The 21,140-nt window shown below is 39.1% G+C and overlaps 1 protein-coding gene across 5 annotated transcripts in view; it reads right to left on the reverse strand.

Annotated features, from left to right (window-relative positions):
* Positions 1-21,140, reverse strand: part of Tbc1d30 (TBC1 domain family member 30) — an 87,382-nt gene that overhangs the window by 32,769 nt on the left and 33,473 nt on the right. For 3 of the 5 annotated variants that reach the window (XM_040280375.2, XM_040280376.2, XM_040280374.2), the window contains exons 3-6: positions 5,987-6,048; positions 4,894-4,959; positions 2,980-3,105; positions 855-1,040 (exon numbers count right to left, since the gene is read on the reverse strand). In XM_040280375.2, coding sequence (XP_040136309.1) covers positions 855-1,040; positions 2,980-3,105; positions 4,894-4,959; positions 5,987-6,048 — 440 coding nt within the window. Of the gene's footprint in view, positions 1-854; positions 1,041-2,979; positions 3,106-4,893; positions 4,960-5,986; positions 6,049-9,485; positions 10,163-21,140 lie in introns of those variants that run through there. The other 2 variants (XM_040280377.2, XM_005328697.5) reach the window with 2 other exon arrangements.

Raw genomic sequence — 21,140 nt, forward strand, 5'->3', positions numbered from 1 at the left:
CTCAGCCCACCTCCCCTATATCTCGCCCCAAATATGAAAGAGCAAAAGAACCAAATAAGTCAATCCAACCAGAATTAAAGATAACTGGCATGGTAGGCAGTTATAAAATGACCCCCAGTAACCTCCACCTCGTGGTAGTCTTCCCCTTGAGTATGAGCTAAACCTGGTGACTGCTTCGTAGGAACAGAATATGGAAAAACAATAGATGTCACTTCTGATATTTGGCTACAAATCTCTAACTTGAACTTCTCTGCCTCACTTGCTTTTACTCTCTTGCTCTCTCAAGGATGCCAGGAACCAAGTGGTAGGGTAGAGGGGCTTACAGGGCAAGGAAATAAAAGAGGCCTCCAGTCAATAGCCAGAGACCCTCAGTTCAACAGCCTGTGAGGAATTAAGTCTTGCCAACAACCACATGAACAAACTTGATGAATGCTCCCCGCCCTCTGTCAAGCCTTCAAATAAGAACATAACCACCAACAGTTTAAATGCCACAATGATATGACCTTGAGTCAGCTAAGCTGTGCCCAGATTTCTGACTCAAAGAAACCATAAGGTAATACATACTAGCTGTCTTAAGCAGCTAATTGTTACACAAACATGATAATTAACACAATTAATATTTAAATTGCCTTTAACATATGATGGCTTATAAGTGAGACTAGAAAATAATCACCCTCACAGTCAGCAGCTTCGTGAGTCACTTGACATGGCTTTAACCTGGAGAAAATGCTAACCTAAGTCATTACCAAAGTATGGAAAACACCTTGGAAAAGGGAGAGGCATTAGGGAAGAGAATTATAGCTCCAGTTTTCTCCTGTAAGAGAATTCCAGTCCCCTCCATCAGTGACACTTACTTTCAATGCATCCCCTTCATTGCCTTCCATAACTTCCAGAATTAGCGCCGCCAGGATGTTAAAGCCTTGGCAGTACCCGACATTCTTGTTCCACCGGGCATAGGCCAGCAGCACCCGCTTCAGCACAACCCTGTCCTGCTCAGCCTCTTGGCCACAGTAAGAACTGCAGCCTGTACGGTGAAGATCCTAAAAAATAGAGGGAGCAATAGTATTAAAATATCTGCTAATGCTCCCTCACAAGGAATATACCTTTTGTTATTTGTCTCACCATTAAATAGTTCAAAATATCAACATGGATTTTTAACTTTTTTTAAATGCATATGTAACTTATACATCTAGGCCAAAACATGTTTTTTAAGTTTTCTCTTTCAAATGTTTTCTAATACACTGTCTGTGCAAGGGGAAGATCAGTCAGGCAAATTTTCTACTTAGAGAGTTCCCAGAATTAACATTAAAAAAAAAACTCAATTAACAAAAATGACATTATAATTTCACATAAATTGATAGTTTATTTTTTAAATGGGCATCAGTCACATATATACACAGATACATAAATATGTGTGTAGATATATGTACATGTGTATACATATATATTTTAAAAATTTATAAATACATTTATATGTATATAAAATATATATTTAAAAAAAAAAAAGCCAGGGCTGGGGTTGTAGCTCAGTGGTAGAGCACTTGCCTAGGATATGTGAGGCACTGAGTTCAGTTCTCAGCACCACATGCAAATAAATTAATTAAATAAAAGGTCCATCAACAACTAAAAAAATATTTTTAAAAAATAGCCATTTCAACATATTTATGATAGAGGCTCACAGTCCCTCTTAAAAAATATGGTATAATATTTAGCTACCAAAACACTAAATAATATTAGGGAGTAAATCAAAATAGAAAAAAATCTATATTATAGAAAGAAAAATCATTCTATCCAAATCATTTTATAAATTTGTGTAAGGACAGAAACATTTGTTCTGCATTAATATGTAATGAGAGCAATATCTGCAATTTAATTACCAAGCAGAGACTCTGATTTTCGGCAGCTGAAGTCATTTTATTGACATAGCATTTGCTTCATTGGGAAAAAGAACAGATCCCCTTAATAACATGTTTATTATAAAATGTGCACTCTCTTAGTTCACAAGCTAAACAGAAAGAAAATATTTCAAATATGAAATGTTTATCTCAGTGAAACATATTCTGAAATTTCAAATAGACAGTTGAAATGTGAATAATGCAAAGGTTTTTAATATGCAATGTGAAATGCCATAATTTTTTATCATTTGTCTGAAACAGATCAAGTTAGGTTAGAAAGTTGCTCACTTCAGTTAGTACTTCCTCCTTTAAAAAATATACTCAAATATGCCAAAACATTAGCTATCTTGTAGCAGCAAAAAATTAGATGAAACAACCATCCTTTTAAAATCCCAGCTTAGTATCACACTGTAATGCCCTCCCCAAAAAAAGCAAAAAGCATGTGCTAGAGCCTTATATAAGAGGATTATTCTGGAATCGAGTAGAATCAGCATCCTGATGCTTTGAGCACCAGGCTCTAATCAACTGCAATAACACAGGTAGGTGAACCACAGCTGCCTCTACAGCTTGCTTCAACCTGTAACCACCTGACTTAAAGTAGACCCATCAGTCAACTCTAACTATCTCTATAAATTAACAGTTAAGAAACTATCAAAGACCCTAATAAGAGCCAAATGATTCTACTATGAAATATATATATCTAACTTTCAGTTTCTCCAATCAGTGTCTTTTATGTAAAACTCAGTTTAGCAAAGCACTAACCTATAGTAGAGGGGAAAAATTAAAAAAGGAATTTCAATCTCCTATCATGTGATGAAGATAAACAAATTGAATATGAGTGGAAGCTCATTCATTCACAAGCATTTTCTTCTTACCAGCAACATTTAAACTGATGAAAATAAGACATAGTTGAGTTTCCCCATTTAAAAAAAAAAAAAGCTGTTAACTAATAAAACAAAGACGCAGAAAATACAAAGACATTCGGACCAAAGGTAGAGATCATTTGATCCTCTATCTAGGAAACATTTGGCTCTTAGAGTCTTTTTTCTACATTAGAACTACAGGCCAAGTGCAGGGGCATTACCTTGACTATCTGAATTCCCATCGAATCATCATCAGGATTACTCCTTTCATTGAAAGTGAAACGCATGGTTTTATCCCAGTCAATGGCTATACTGTGCAAATAATGATCTGCCAAGGTCAACCAAACCTAAAATATTGCATAAATAAAAAAGGTTGCTAAAGTAGAATATGTAATTTCACTTTTGTTAGAAAATAGTTACTGCATCCGACAAGAACATGGGAACCGTTCCTAATCCAGATAAAGCTTGTACGTCAAGATCTGTAACAACTTCATCAAAATTTTTGCTGTACTGAATTGTGACCTTTGAATCCTTTCATTTTTCTCTTTCAATAACTATTTGTAAAGTTCCTACTATGTGTCAAGTAACAATCCAAGCATTAGAAATACTATTAAGAAAACAAGCCATGAGTTTTTTGGAATTTTATTTCAGTTCATTAGATTCGCTGCATTTTCTTATAAACTTGTTTTACTTGGCTTTAAGTTGCTTTCATGCTTGGGCAAAACCCACTTGGCCACTCATGTTGGTGGGGCCTTTTTTCACCATGGAGGCCTCTGCCTTTAAATCATCCCTCCCACACACATAAAACTAACAGATGGGCTCCCATAATGAAGAACTTTTTTAAAAGAGTCATTGGATATTTTTACTCCTTTGTCTTACCCAGAAAATCTGCTTCTACAAAATGCATTTCATAATGCCACTTTTAATATTTATTCTGAGGAACTTTCAATGTTCAAATTCTAGGAGTATTAAAACTAGGTTTATAAATTAATATCCTAAGAACACATTTCAGGTTTTGGTATTTTAACTTGATTTTGCAGGAACAGCATTGATTAGTATTTCCAACCAGACTTATAAGCATCAGAATCATATGTCCAAATGCACACTTGATACCTTTGAGTTAGATATCTAATAGGCATCTCAACTTTAATAGATCCCAAACCAAACATCTAATCCCCCACCAACCCAACTCTACATACAATCATAAAGTATTGCACCCCTAATCCTCCCATCTATATAAACAGTAACTCTCTACCTTTCCAGTCACTCAGGCCAAAATCTTAAAGTCCTCCTGGACACACCTTTCATATGTTATATTCAGCCCACTTAGAATTCAAATTCAAAATATATATCTAGAATTTGACCCTCCTCTCTATCTCCACTGCCCCAACCTAAATCATCTGTTGCCTGAATTTCTGTGAGTCTCCAACTGATCTCCCTGCTTCTGCCCTTGGCTCTCATATTCTCAAGTTAGCCACCAAATCCGTCCCTTTGAAACGTAATTCAGATTATGTTACTCCCCTACTCAAACTTCCCATTTCACACTGAGCAAAAAACCCAAGTCCAACCAGAGTGTACCACCCTTCTGTTACCTCTAAGACTCTCTCCCCATCTCACTTTGTCCTTTGTGCTCCACCCCACCCCTCTGCTTGGATTGAATCAGGTGAGATACTCTCACCTAAGGTCATTTGCACCGGCTCTTCCCTTAGCCTGGAGTATACTCCCTCAGGTAGCTACATCTTGAATTCTCCACTCCTTCAGGGCCCTACTCACGCATTACTTTGCTATTTAAAATTCCACCTCCTTACCCCTATTCTCCCACACTCTTCTTATTTCTTTCTGTGCTTTATTTTTATCCACAGCACTTGTCACCATCTGACATACTTTATATTTTATTCATTGTAAGCTCCTCAGGACAAAAACTTCAGTCTGCTGTTGTTTGCACTGCTGCATCCCTAGCACCTAGAACAGTACGTGACACAGAATGGATAATCAATAACTGCTTACTGCGTGCATAAATAATGAAGCAATAAGTATCAAACTACTAAATCTAGAATATACTTTTGGACATTCCAGAGGTTTTGAAGGACAGAATGACAGTCTTTCTGTATTTTAGCCTTGCAAATCCACCTTACCTTTCTTCTCCATTCCTTTGGTATCCCTGTTGATAGTCTGGCTACAGCCTTGAGAGCATCATACCACTAGGAACAAAGAAGAGCTATCAGGGAAGTAATAATACCAACCTGGATAAGCAATTTCAACCTTTTCTCCATCTTGACATACACAGAGTATGATACAATTCGTACAGCACACTAGGATAAATAAAGCTTCTTGCAACTGGCAGTTATGGGTCTAGGGATAAGACTGCCCCAAAACCCACACCTATGGTATTCTAAACACATCTTTGACTCATTTGCAGTAAACAAACAACAATTGGGAAACTCAAAAACCAAAACATGTGCCCAGCATAGTTGGTGGCCAGCCTTACCAACTTACTGAGGCCTGAGGCCCTAAGCAACTCAGCAAGACCCTGTCTATAGACAAAATACTAAAAAAGGCTGGGGATGCGGCTCTGTGGTTAATCACTCCTGGGTTCAATCCCTGGTAACAAAATATATGTTGTGAGATATATTATACACACACAAACAAGTATATATATCAAAACATGTACTATGAGTTCAGAATAATAAATATTTGGTTATTAAAACTTTTTCAGGGCTGGGGTTGTGGCTCAGTAATAGAGCACTCGCCTAGCATGTGTGAGGCACTGGGTTCAATCCTCAGCAGCACATATAAATAAAATAAAGCTAAAAAAACTTTCACAATTTTACCATTTATAGAAAGTGCAAAACTGGCCAGACATGATGGCACAGTCCTGTAATCCCACTGGCTCAGAAGACTGGAGCAGGAGCATCACAAGTTCAAAGCCAGCCTCAGTAACTTAGCAAGACTCTGTCCCCAAATAAAACATAAAAAAGAGCTGGGATGTGGCTCAGTGGTTAAGTGCCCCTGTGTTCAATACCCAGTGCCCCAAAAAAAGAAAATGCAAAAATTGTCACGCGTAGCTTCAAAAGTTATTTTACTTGAAACCGAGGGTTAAAAAAAAAACTCTGACATCTTCCTATGCATATCAAAGTACATGCTAATATTCAAACTTTGAGACTATATCTCAATGTTCCCTACTAGTACTCCCAAACAAGAATATATTCAAAGCAAAAATGAAGTTACCTGCTGAAAACCATTTTGACCTAAAGATGGCTCAAGAGTGAACTTCAATTTTGTATCAACTCCTAAAAGAAAAATACGTAAATCATTGTTATTCATGGAAATTATGACAAATCATATCAAAAATATGAATAAAACCTTGATTCTACTGAATAACTGTTTAAATTTTTAAAACCAGATATTTTTACTAAATTTTAGCCAATTTTGTTAAAATAAAAAGCAAATGTATTCATTATTAAAACAGGAAGATACCATATGGCAATAGAATAGAGCTTATCACCTGGGATGGTAATTTCCACAGCTACCTGGAATAGTGCCAAAACAAAACAAAACCTGGCGCCACAGGACCAGAGTTACACACACCTCCATTCAACCTTGGTTCTCACACTCAAACCAACTGCTTCACCCGTCTCCACATCAATTCCTTTATCTTTAAAATTAGAACAATAATGTCTATCTCTGAGGACTGTTGTGATAGCTAACTGTAAATCTCCAGGTACAGTGTAATCAATATTAATGAAAGGTAGGAAGATCATTCTCTACTTAGAGTTTGTTTTTCCAGGACGCTTGAATGGACTAAGATTATTAAGATAACTTTAGTGGAATATCCAAAGCTATAAAATAATATTATGGGGCTGTGGATGTAGTTCAGTGGTAGAGCGCTTACAAGGCATGGCCAAAGCCCTGGGTTCAATCCCCAGCACCAGAGCAAAGAAGAAGAAAAAAAAAATACACACATATATGTCATTGCCTTTCCTTTTGATCCATTATAACAATTCTGTTTGGAGATTTTTATATTTTTTAAATATTTATTTTTTAGTTATAATTGGACACAATACCTTTATTTATTTATTTTTAAGTGGTGCTAAGGCTCGACCCTAGGGCTTCACACATGCTTAGGCAAGTGCTCTAACGCTGAGCCACAACCCCAGACTGATGGAGATTTTTATATTTTTTAAATTCTGTCTTAATGGACGTATTCATTGAAGATAAAACATTATGTATATTAAATTACAAACTACAAACTAAACACATAATTGAACTCTAATCCCAAATAATCAACAACTTTAGATAATCTTCTTTGATAGAAATATATGGAACAGAAGTATATAAATTGGAAAGGATATAAAGGTCTTCATTCAAAATTCTGTATTAGAATTATGTATTGTTATTAAAATGAAATTACATGTTTAAATTCTATAAAAATAAAATCATATCTTAAAATACTATAAATCCTCTTTCTACAATTTCAAAATCAAGTACATGATCTTTTAAATCACTTTTTAAAAGACTTATTGTTTGTAATGCATTCCGCTGTCATGTACAAATTTAAAAAATAATAATAAAGACATTGCTTTTAAGTCCAAGAAATACCAAACATTATCAATAACATTCAGTTTTACAAATTACAGAAATCAAATTATATTTTGCCTACAAGTTATTGTTACAGGTTAGGCATGTTGAAAATCTACACATTTTCAATGCTGAGGGGTGGTATGAACAGGAACAATCTTTAGAATTTATAAAATATAGTAAGAGTAATAACAAAGTAGATTGGTCTTTTAAAGGACAAATCTTGGAGACAAGAATCAGGAAAGAGATGTGTCTGATTTTCCCAGGTCCATGACAGGATGCAGATGTTCTTCTTGGAGCCCTGGAGGAGTGCTGTGGATACACGGTATTGAGACCTAGATTTCTTTTTTTTTTTTTTTTTTAATATTTAGCTTTTAGATGGACACATATCTTTATTTATTTTTTTATTTATTTTTATGTGGTGCTGAGGATCGAACCAAGGGCCTCGCACGGTGCTATGTGAGAGCTCTGCCCTGAGCCACAACCCCAGCCCTGGGACCTAGATTTCTAAAGTCAAGCTACGGTAGAAATATCAATGCCTTGATATTTCTCTTCAAAGCTTTAGGGTCAAAACCACACTCTGCCTGGATAGATGATCATCTTCTTGGGAGAAAAATTAAGTACCCAACTGATTCTCATCTCTGTAAGATGATTTAAATGAAGTTGGAGTGTGCCTCTAGCTCCAAAGGCATTTTAATAAAAAAAACTGTGTTGGGAGGGTGCTGTCCAGGAGCAGGGTGCTGAACGGAGGAGTGTATAATCATTATGTTTGTTTTACTGCAATTAAGACCAATAAGTCAGTCCCAAGCTGACTTATTCCTGCTGCCCTAAAACTGCAGGATTTCTTAACGTGTTTGACCAAATATCCTCTGACTTTTCTGGAGCACCTGCTGGGCGTCATACAGATTGCCTTTCCAAGCTGAAACCCAGCAGGAGTTGGTTAGCCAAAACCACAACTATTTTCCCATAATCAAAAATGAGTCAGAGAATTTAGGTGGAATTGATCATCTGCTGCCTGCATACAAAAGCTTAAATCAGGTCATTTTCACCCCCTTTTCTTCTAACTGAATAAAGGAGGAAAGAAGGTTTAAGTTTCATCTGATAATCACAGCTGCTCAGGATTCAGAAATATAAAACACTTTTAACATGGGAAGGAGATTTTTTTTTCCTTTTTAAAGAGAGGTAAAAGAAGATGACGAATAAATACTACAATTTCTGCAACTAGACACTTCTGTGGGGAGGAAAACAAAGAAACCACGAGGTTCGGAAGGCAGCAATGCTTTCCATCCTTTGGGACTTAGAGCCTGGCCTGAATCCCCCACAACTGGCTGATAACAGGTCCCAGCAGTCGCTGAGGGGCGGGCAGTGGAGATGACCAACACTCTTGGAGCCCAGCCCGGGGCCACTCCAGGGAAAGGTGATCGCCAAGCACCGTTGCGAGTACAGCTGGCTCCCTTTGCATTCAGCTGGCAGCGGCAGCCTCTTAAAGCGCCCGGGAGAGACGCTGGGTGGTGGAGCTGACGCTGAGTTATGCAGCCTAGAGAAGCAGGGATGTGTAAACACAGGCTGTTGGCAGAAAGGGCCTATCCTACCACGGCCAGGCGTGCTCCCAAACCTTACCTACAGCAAGGATCTCCTGTCTGCTCCCTACCAAGGCTCAAATTAGAGGGTTCAGACAGGCTGACCCTGGGACTCATTACAGGCACACTCAGGAAAGCATACATTCGCTTTTTGCTTCGCAGTCGCAGCCTTCCCCTCCGACCTCTGGTGTCAACCCTGTGCCCTTCTCCACCCCACACACCTCTTTCAAGGTCTGGCTTCCTGCGAGCCCGGAGCACTATAGGTGGCGCAGCCTCTGATCGCGGGGGCAGCCTCCCGCACCTCCCCACCTCGCGCAGGAAGCCGGCTCACAGGCCGCGGGGTGGGGGTCCGCGGGCGGGAGCAGCCCATTCTTCGCGTCTCAGGAGGCACTGCTGGTGCCCAGGCCCTGGTCCACGCACTGTGCCCTCCCAGGCCGACCGAGCTCCGCCAGCACCAAGCCACAGCGCCTGGCCTAAGCGGAGTCCAGCGGAGGCTAGGGTGCAAGCAGCACCGCATCCAAGGCGCCACGCTACTTTCCAGCACCCCATCTGCAGCCCCGGGTCCTCACCCGGCTCCAGGGTGCAGAGCAGCCGGGGCGCGGTCCGCGAAATGCAGCTGCGCTTCTTGAGCACATTGCTCAGGATGGTGCCCACGCCACCGCCGCCACCACTCTGTCGCTTCAGGCATCTCCCCCCGCGCCTCAGGGAGCTGGTCAGCTTGTCCTGCCGCATCCAAGAGCACCCCGGGATCCGGCACCGCCGATGTCCTCCTCGGTCCCCGCTGCCTCGTCGGGGTAGCGGCTTCAGGCGCAGAGCTCAGTGAGTCCAAGCTGACGAGGGTGCCTAGGAGCAGCAACCAGCCCTCCAGGGATCGAGAGGACCTGAGAGCACCGTGGGAGCCGCCGAGCATCGGGAGGCGGGCAGGCATCTGCAGTGCGGAGCCTGCACAGCTGAAGCAGGAAAGGGCTTGGAGCGGGGAGGGAGGGAGGGCGGGAGCCAGTGAGCAGGAGAAGAAGGCGGCTCTCCCGCCCCCAATCCCGGCATCGCTGTGCGCAGGCGGGGCAGCCCCCGCCCTCGAGCCGGTAGCCGGGGCGTCAGGGAATCCGGAACCACTAGGAGACCAAAAACAGTTTTCCGCGCTTCTGCCAGGAGAGAGGCCAAGAGGATTGGAGAGGGCTCCAAAGGGAGCCAGCTTCAGGTGCAGAACACCAGCAAGCTGCAAGTGCCCACCTCATCTAAGCAGCCTTGGAACAGAAGGTCAGTCGACACAGGACAAATCTGGCAGCGTGGCAATGAAGCTGACAGATGGTGAAGTACAATCTTCCCCCCAAATTGCGTTAAACTCTTTCCTGGCAGCTTAGGGAGGCCTTTTAAAATGTGGTTTTTTAAAGGAAAAAAAAAAACTTTTTTAAAATGGTCATTTCTCTTAGAAAAAAATGGACTTTTGGAAAAGTATTCTCATTGAAGGGCAGTTTTATTTAAAAGAAGTGGTTCTTCATCTCTCCAGAGCTTCATTAGTTCTGAGCTAGTATTAACCATCCTTGCTGTTAAAAAGAAAAAAGCCATTCTTAAAACAATGGAATATTTACCACAAAAATGAATGAGGAAGAGAAGGGTGGGGTATAAAGATATTTGTATTTGCTATTCTTTGGAAACAGAAACACTAGTTCAATGAACCAAAAGTGAAATTTAAAAACTGGGAGGGGTACAGTGTGAAGATTGGAATGAAAAGCTGAGCTTTCTTTGGATTTGGCTTATGTAGTTTTTTCAATATTTTTTTAGTTGTTGATAGACCTGTATTTTATTTATATTCAGTGCTGAGAATCGAACCCAGTGCCTCACACATGCCAGGCAAGTGTGCAACTGCCTAGCCCCAGCCCCAGCCCTGCCTTATATAGCTTTGACTGTGGAATAATGTTAACAATATTAATAAAATTTATGAAGAAGACTCTAAAGTCTCAAAAATGAATGAAAGCAAATGAACCTAACTAAACAGCCATTGATAGTATAAGAACACAGAAAAAAATAATTGATTTAGAACACAATATGACTTTCATTGACAGTGGTATATATTCCAAAAGCAAATAGAGCTGAAAGAAAATATTAATTTCATTGAGGAGTATCATTATTATTATGAATAATATTGGTATTTTAAACTTACATACACTATAGAATTAAGCAAACAGATAATTACATTAGTGTCAAATGGAGCCAAGATATTTTCAGTGTGACAAAAAATTTAAGTATACAACAAAGAAACCAGTTTTCTTTAAAATACTACAACAATATTTAAATTGAAATCACTGGCATGAACTCATTTTTTCCTTTTCCAAAAATAAATATATCCACTGGATCGATTTAGAAGGACAAACAATTCAGCAGCAATGAATATCCCAGCACCTAAATACCATTCCCCACTAAAAAGAACAAAGGCTCTTTTCAGGAGTGACCGATTCCATATCTGGACCAGAAAAAAAGTAGGAGAGCCTGAAACATCTTGATGAACTCAGAAAGGAAGAAAGTGCTCCCAGATTAACAGGGTCATGTCAAAAGGACGTAAGAACCACATAAATAAGTTCTGATTGACCAAAGATGAAATTATTTGACTGTCAAAAACAATGGCTACGGGCTAGAGTTGTGGCTCAGTGGTACAGTGCTTGCCTGGCATGTGTGAGGCCCTGGGTTCAATCCTTAGCACCACATATAAATAAATAAAACAAAAGCTTCATGGACAACTTAAAAAAAAAAAGGATTATCAAAAAAAAAAAAAACAAACAATAGCTACACATGGGAGGATTAGACAAACTCTAAATAGGGCAAAGAGAAGGGAGGGGCCATGAGGGTAGGAAAGATCCTGGAATGAGATGAACATCATTACCCTAAATACATGTATGAAGACACGAATGGTGTAACTACTTTGTGTACAACCAGAGACATGAAAAATTGTGCTCTATATGTGGACTATGAATTGAAATGCCTTCTGTTGTCATGTATAACAAATTAGAATAAATAAATAAATAAATTTTTAAAAAACAATGGCTACAATTGACTGGGAAAAGTTGAATGTTTTTAAATGCTTTCATAATGTTATTCTAAACAGCCATAAAAAGAAGTCATTCCTGTGACTCTGGCACACTTATGTTGTAATCAGTACATTTGAGACTTGTGCAGTGCCTCCAGAATTTGAGGACATTGTCAGAAATGGTACAACTCTAAAAATGAAATGTATAAAAACAAAATCTGTTAAAACAAAGTCACATGCAAAAGCAAAACAGGCTGATAAGGGATGTGTGAGCTATTCAATTATAGCTGCCTGACTGAAATAAAGATGCCTTGGGGAAAAAAAAAAAAAGCAGCATTCTGAAAACACATCACTTTAGAAGATAAAGTCACTTTTTAGCCTTGTCATTATTAACAGTTTGCTTAGATTTCCTGACCTTTTGCACCAAGCTCAGACACAGAGATCTATCAATCATTGGCTGAGTGCTTTTGCAGTTTGGGCACACATTCATTATCTTTTATCTTTCTGTTAACATTAATAAGATATCAATTGACTATTCCAGCCTATTTCAGCTATGCTGAGAACAGACAGAGGCCCAATCTTTGCCTTTGTCTGGCCCGTGTTTTAGAGACACCAATATGCCCTTGGGGCTAAAGATGGTGGTGAACACCCAAAAAGAAAGGAAGAGAACTTGCAGGAGCAGGAAACACTAGGAGAACAAGCTGGTCAATGCATGTACCATCTTGTCTCCCAGAACTCTCCTCTGCTCAAAACTCAGAGGGGTTTGTGTTCTAACAAGAGGCTATTCACACTCAGTGTCATGCACTGGGCTGGCAAGAGAGGCAGGCTTGCTATTCAAAAGGAGGAGCAATGGTCTCTGCTCCACCACACCATCTGCAGTGGGGGGAATATATAGGCCCTATGACATAAGCCACTCAGACCATCTCCAGCTCCCTTTGGCTCTGATGCTAGTCTCACCAAACAAACTTATAATTATCACTAGGCTTCTCATATTGACGGACGGACGCAGAGGAGAGAATGTACTTATCAGCTAACTGCAGTCACTACCCTTGAGTGTGCTCAATGCTCAGTAAACTGAAATAGTCAAATTTCAGAACTGCCAGAGTCAAAGTCTAGACCCTGGACTGTCAAGTCAGCCTGATATGTCATGGCTGATGAAAAGACCTCTTTCTGAAATTCTTCTTCAGTTACTGTACTTCCTGATGTTGACAGGAGCTTGTTTACTTTCAAAACGAACATTTTGTTTCCATCTTCTTTAGATTTATTACAAGGAAAAACTGACTCTGATCATTAGAAAAAGCTTTCCTGAAAACTTCCCACTCAAAACTATATAGAATTTGAATCAAAAAAAATTCTACTATTATGGCAATAAGCAGCAAAGGAATTAAACAATATTATTTTGTTTACATTGGAGAGGAGAGCCAGGACTGCCAATTTTTGTAGCAAACAGATAATTAACCAAGGACTAAAATATAATACTCGAAAAGCAGCCATGGCACAAACCTAGTATTATATTTATTATGTGACTCACAGTTTCTTATTTCATGTCTGGGATATTGTTTTCCAAAAAGCAAAAGATGTCATCTGAAGTCAACTTACAAAGGAAACAAGCTGGCATGGATGTGCCTGAGGCTCTCAGCTGCCAGGTCAACTCACCATCCCTCTTTACTCATCAAATGATCTTTACTAATCAAATAATAACAGTGTATTCATGCATGGGCAAATCATACCTTGGCACAGTCCAAGCAGATTTAAGCTGGATTTGGGGAAAGGCAGGCCCAGTGTAAACTTTACACCAGATGAGAAACTATTCTTTGTATTGCTAAAGAAAATAAAGACATTGAAGAAAATGCCCAGAATGTCTCAGAGCCCAGTTCTCCGGGGACATCCTCAGAGAGTCAATCTCCCAGGCTGAAACAGGGAATTATGAACCACTCAGCACTTCCTGCATCATCAAGCCTACGTGCTGGGAATGAGGCTTCCTTAAGAGCAAACTAGAGACAGGGGAAGAAGATTGAAAGAAAAGAAAGCCCAACATAAGGAATAAATGCTATGTCCCAAAGGACTTCTAGAGGGAATAAAGTCTGAGACTTTTCTGATTTCCTATTGATACTATTTTTGTTTAACAGTAAAGCCTTAAAATAAAAAAGGCCTACGTGCTTATCTTCAGGGACTGAACAGAACTAGTGGTGGCAATTAGTAAGAGAAAAAGCCCTGGAAGCCTGCTGTGAGAAAAGAGAAAAACCACAGGGAGCCAGCCTGCTCTGGGGAAGCTGGCCTGGAGTTCACGTGCATGCTGCTGAGTTCCCTGGCAGCTGTTCATGAGCACAGAGTCTTTGAGGGTCAGAAGGCATCCTACTAGATCCTCAGATCTAATGCTGTCTCCCTTGGGCATGAGATGGGCCCATTTTGCACTCATGCTAACTAATAAAGTAGGAGCCTGATGGCATAAAAGCTGCTATTCCCTTCTCCCCACAAAGTTTTAGGGTATATCAATAACTCCTGAGTAGTAAAAGTAACATATATCTCCTAGTACCTGCTGTAGTTTGGATTTTTGAATGCACCCATGTGATAAAGGCTTGGTCCCCAGTGTGGCACTATTGGGAAAGGTAGAACTTTTAAGAGATTGGGCCTAGCACAAGTTTTTAGGTCACCGAGGGTATACCATTGAAGGGACAATGGGACACCCTGTTTCTTCCTTTTCACTCCCTGGCTCCTGATGGGGTGAGTGGTTTTGCTCCATCCACCACAGGCTCTTGCCATGATGTGCTGCCTCACCACAGAGCCATAGCAACAGCCAACTAGATCATGGACTAGAACCTCCAAAACTAAAAGCTAAAATAAATCTTTTCTAAGTTAATTATCTTGGGTATTTTTTTAATAGTATCAAAAAGCTGACTAATATAGTGTTCGTGGTCAGTTCCAAAAGAAGTGAACATTCTCCTCAGACCTATGACAAAGTAAGACCTTAATTCAACTCATTATTCACAACAAAGACTATACATTATAAAGACCAGGGTGATGAGCTTCAGAATAATTTTCCCCTCATAAAAGAGACACAGAGAGAGGGCAGTAAGAGGAAATTGAGGGGGAAAAATCTTTACAATTACCTGACACCATATTATGTACGTGGAACATTTCATTTTCTTTTTATATGATTTGCTCATCTTAGTCATAAAAGCAACTTCTCTATTTAAATACAGGCATCCTTTAAGACAGTCAGGTGTGGCTTTTGTATTTTGTTAAATTCACAGAAAACGGTCTGTCAAACAAAGAACAGAAAAGCTTTGAAACTCCAACACCAAATCACACACCGCCTGGTTCTGCTCCCTCCCAGTATTCTTGTTTATGCTTTCTCAAGACCATATATTTTAACAAGATACTTTCAAAAACAAAACCACCTACAGCATTCCCCTTAAGCACACTCAAATATTTTGGAAAAGCAAAGAAAAAGAAAAACCAGTTACATTTACAGAACATAAATTTTAAAATTAATTTATCTAATCATTTAATTCACAGGTGAGGTAGAAAATTCCATTTCAGAGTGCTATATGAGAAATATACTTAACACCTCTGAAGCCAGATCCATATACTCTCAGACATAAAACTAATAAAAGGTTTAAGAAAGCATCCTATTATTTTTCTTGGCCAATTATTTTCTGTGAAGTACTTTTCTTGCCTCATGATTACTGAGGACAATTAAATACTGAGTATCTTAATCTGAAATCCTTAAGAGCGGAAGTGATGTGGACTTTAGATTTTTCAGATTTGGAATATTTACATCTATAATGAGGTATGTTGGGAATAGCTAAGTCCAAACATAAAATTCATTTGTGTTGAGAATACACTTTATATACAAAGCTAAAGGAAATTTTATATGATAATTTCGGCATGCCTTAGTTTTGCCTGTGACCTATAACATGAGGTCATGTGGAATTATCAATTGTGACAGTGGCATACGGTTGCCCCAAATGTTTTGGATTTTGGAGCATTTCAGATTCTGGATTTTCAAATTAATCATGGTCAACCTATACTTGAGCTAGGTTTATACTGACCATAAATAGACATCTTTGTATTTCTTTCATTCATTCATAAAATAAACACTTATTAATCAACCACTGTGGCTAAGGCTCTGTGTAGGGACACATGAAAAATACAAGTGTAAACAGGCATGTTCTATCCCCAAGAGTTTACAGTTCCATGAGTAGCAATAAGGATAGCATGAAGGAATCCTTTAAAATTCTGTGTAAAACCGGGAGCAGTGGCACACTCCTGTAATCCCAGTGGCTCTGGGAGCTGAGACAGGAAGATCTCAAGTTCGAAAGCTTCAGCAAAAGCAAGGTGCTAAGCAACTCAGTGAGACCCTCTCTCTAAATAAAATACAAAATAGGGCTGGGGATATGGATCAGTGGTTGAGTGCCCCTGAGTTCAATCCCCAGAAGCACCCCCAATACACACACACACAAAAAAAAAAAAAAAAAAAAAAATACTTGAAAAGAGATCATTATTTCTACTTCTTAAGATGTGTATGTTCACATTGCTGGTGGGACTGCAAATTGGTGTAGCCAATATGGAAAGTCGTATAGAGATTCCTTGGAAAACTGGGAACGGAACCACCATTTGACCCAGCTATCCCACTCCTCAGTCTACACCCAAAGGACTTAAAGACAGCGTTCTACAGGGACACAGCCACATCAATGTCTATAGCAGCACAGTTCACAATAACTAAACTGCGGAACTAACCTAAATGCCTACCAGTTGATGAATAGATAAAGAAAATGTGCTATATATAAAAGAGAATAAAATCATGACACCTGCAGGTAAATGAATGGAGTTGAAGAATATATAGTGTTGAGATAAATCATATTATTGCTAAGTGAAGCCAATCCCAAAAAAACAAATGCCAAATGTTTTCTCTGATATAAGAATGCTGATTCTTAATGGGGTTGGAGGGAGAGCAAGGGAGGATTAGACAATCTCTAGATAGAGCAAAGGAGAGGGAGAGGAAGGGAGGGCAAGGGAGGGGAGATGAGGGTAGGAAAGATGGTGGAATGAGATGGACATTGTTACCCTAAGTACATGTATGAAGACACAAATGGTGTGACTCTAATTTGTGTACAACTAGAGATATGAAAAATTGTACTCTCTGTATAATATGAATTATAATGCATTCTGCTGTCATATATAACAAGTTAGAATAAAAAATACATAAAATAAAATACATGTTCAAATAGGGAAAGAAAATTTTTTAAAAAAGATTTGTTTGTTCAAATGTTTTCCCAGAGCTTTGTTTCACTGAGCTATTATATATCATCTGGAAAACAGTCTGAGGACAAAGCTCATTTGCTCTTCTTATTTTTGCACTCAATAAGTCAGGAGTGAAACTGGGAGACTTAAGACTCATCCCTTCAGAATATATAACCAGTGTTTAATCTGCTCATGATGAACTGTTGAGTTTAGACTCCCCAGCCCTTTACACCATGCCATTCTATCATTCCTTTGTCCCAGGGGAGGGATATGCAAGGAGAAGTTTCTCACAACAATCAGTGCTGATTTATTTGGCTTAAAAATACATCTCTAGATAAGAAAGGCTGATGCCTCTGAAAGTAATATACTTAAATTTGATGAGAGGAATATCAGGAAGAGGAGAGAGATTGGAAGCAATGATAGCATTGGTTTGGCAGGCCTGGAAGCCTTAGGTCTGCAAGTTGAGTCCACTCAGAAGAGATGGTACAAATGTGTGGACTGATGTGGGAATGTGTGCAGGCACACAAGTCACGGCACCTGCCAGCACCCTCCAGGAGGCAACGTGGCATGTCAGAAGAGTGCCCACATGGCAGACCAAGGTAATGTCCCAACATCACTTCTTTACTGGCTCTATGTCTTTCGCCAAGTGACCTAATTTATGTGTTTCAGTTTTCCCATCTTTAGAATGAACAATATTTGAGTTGTTGTGAGAACAAATTGCATAATGAAAGTCAATAGTTTATCCCTGCACAAAGCAGGCACCAAATACACTTAAACCTGGCTGTCCTTCTTTAATGAGTGTGGGTTGTAACTGGAAAGGTCAGCGGCTAGCACGGCACTGTCAGCAGATCCCCCAGAGGCCCGCTGAGGAAGGACCCAAGCCCTGCCCCCAGGGCAAGTCTAACTGGCCCAAAGCCCTACCACTATTGCCAGATCTCATCTTTTACTGTCTTACCCCGTGCCCTCACTCTCTCGGGAGGAATCCTGAAATCAGCTTTGTTTTTGTTTTGTTGTTGCTGCTTTTTATGGTACTGAGGATTATGCCGAGGAGCCCTTTACCATGAGCCACATCCCTAGTCCTTTTCAAAATTTTTTTTTATTTTGAGACAGGGTCTCACTAAGTTGCTTAGGGCCTCACTAAATTTCTGAGAATGGCCTCTAACTTGCAATCCTCCTGCCTCAGGCTCCTGAGTCACTAGGATTATAGGTATGTGGCCCCACACCCAGTTGGGAGTAGCTCTGTGTTTGCTCTAAAGGTCTAGCTCAGAACTGCTAATTGGGAGTTGTGAAGAGGCAGATGTCAGCACAATGTAAGAATGCTCTAACTGTACAGGAAACCCATGGCATCAAGGAGATCTAACTGTCCTCTCCTGTGGAGTTCTTGGCCCCAGCAGGCAGAGGTGCTATGAAAGGACATTTAAAATGAGGGGAGGATGGACCATTCAGAGCAGCAAAACAGCTTCCAACCCTAGGATTCTCTATGGTCAATTGAACAGATATGCAGAAAGTCCATTACTCTATTAGAATTCCTCAATCCAAAATAAACATTGGGCAGCTGTAATGCTTAAAGAATACAGTTTGGATGGTTATATTTTCAGGTAAACTGAAATTTAACTCAAAACATTCTTTCAGTATCATTCCTCATCATAAAATATAGATAAAAATTTATAAAATATTCTACCTACTTGACTTATTAAGAGTATTCCAAACCAATTGAATTTTTATGTTTGTTAGAAATTTACATTATCTCTAAGCCATTATTCTCATTGTAGAAGAGTCCAGGACAGGCATTAGAAGTTCAAGCAATTAAAGTGAGCCGAAGTCATTTTCTAAAATACAAAGTTTTTTTTGTTTTTTTGTTTTTGTTTTTGTTTTTGTTTTTTTAATGTGCATGACTGCTGGGTGCAGTAACACATGCTTGTAATCCCAGTGGCTCAGGAGGTTGAAGCAGGAGGACTGCAAGTTCTAAGCTAGGCTCAGCAACTTAGTAAAGCCCTAAGCAACTTAGCAAGACCCTGTCTCAAAACAAAAATGGCTAGGAGACGTGGCTCAGTGGCTAAGCACCCCAGATTCAATCCCTAATACACATACACACACAAAAAAGTGCATGACTATGTATGATGTATAAAACTAGAAGCTTTAAATTCGTTATTAATTGATTTTCTTATTTTTTTAGACATTGATGGATCTTTTATTTTGTTCATTTATTTATTTGCGGTGCTGAGAATCAATCCGGTGCCTCACACATGCTAGGCAAGTGCTCTACCACTGAGCCATAACCCCAGCTCCTGATTTTCTTATTTCTGAATGATTACATTTGTTGTGTCTGTACCATAACATCAATTTAAACTTAGAAGTAGAAGTCACGATTCTTAGCAGAACTTCATTTTGAACCTGCCTCCATATATATAATTTTTCTGTTACTACTTCATCTAGAAATTCCAAAAAGCAGTTTAGAACTTTATTTCTTCAAATGAAGCTTGTTTTCAAGGAAGTTCAGAGATTCAGGAAGAAAAAATATTAGCCAAAAAGCTATAATAAACAGGATAACTCTCACAAATAAGGCCTAGACATGTTTAAGGTGAATATGCATTGTCATTCAAAAGTCAATATGAAAACATTGAGTTAAAAGAAACATTTAATAAAAATGATATGTGTGTTTTGTTTCTATATTCTAAATATAAAGGCTATCATAACAATCAGCCATGGTTAAATCACAGGGCAGTGAATGTAAGAAATTTTAAATCACACTAGGAACTACATAAAAAGGAATGTTGTTCTCCTGAGTTTCACAGGTGGCAGATACTTAGGGGTGAGACAGATTTATGGTATCAGTCAATATAGGCCACAGTGTTTCAAAGGGCTGCATATCTGGTGATCTGTATTCATGTTTGTCTTTGCTGTTATAAAAATACAAGAATCTACCAGAGTAACCTGGGAAACGGTCATATTTATGTTCTCAACTTTGAAAGTCAACCTACAGTTTTGGTTAATAGACAAAAAACTCCTAAGGAAGCAGTAGTTCTTAGTAAATATACTTTCTACATTCTCCTTCTCTTCTAGAATCAGTACCCGTATGGCTACTGTGCTCATATACTTAGTATAGCAGTGCTGGCACCTTTAATTACCACTGTCTTTAGTCTCCACTTACAGCAGAGCATCACTTAACAATATGTCATTCTGGCCTAAGGCCAGCATCATCAGATATGCCAACACCTAGGGAGGGAATAGATTATGTCGTTTAAAAAATTACTTCTAGGGGTGCTGGGGTTGTGGCTCAGCAGTAGAATGCTCGCCTCACACGTGCGAGACCCTGGGTTCGATCCTCAGGACCACATACAAAAATAAACAAGTGAAATAAAGGTGTTGTGTTCAACTACAAAATTTTTTTTTTAAATTACTTCTGAGTCTCTAAATTTTAAACCTTCCTGACACTTGAAAACTAACTACAGGTTGAGTATCCCTTATTCAAAATGGCAGGGGCTAGGAGTGTTTTGAACTGGGGAATTTTTTTTCTAGATTTTGAAATATTTGCTTATATATGACAAGATATCTTGGGGGTAGAGTCCAAGTCTTAACATGAAATTCATTTGTGTTTCGTATACACCTTATACAAATAACCTTTTTATAGGCAATTATAATATTTTCAATAAATTTGTACCTGAAACAAAGTTTTATGGTGTGAAATTTTCCACTTGTGGTGCCATCATGCCAGTACTCAAAAAGTTTTAGACCAGAGATGCTCAACCCATACTACAGTATATTTTAGGGAAATGCAAAATAATTTTCTTCCATAGAGACTGATCCATAATACAGACTCAGGAAATGTCTTTTTAATTGTATCTATGGCACACAAAGAATATCAGACTCGGATCCTGCTGCTCTATTTTAAAATGGTACCTGCCACAACACCTGAATTCCATATGTTACACTTCCCACCACCACACCTGACTCA

The sequence above is a fragment of the Ictidomys tridecemlineatus genome, chromosome 6, assembly GCF_052094955.1.
Source record: "Ictidomys tridecemlineatus isolate mIctTri1 chromosome 6, mIctTri1.hap1, whole genome shotgun sequence".
Lineage (NCBI taxonomy): Eukaryota > Metazoa > Chordata > Mammalia > Rodentia > Sciuridae > Ictidomys > Ictidomys tridecemlineatus.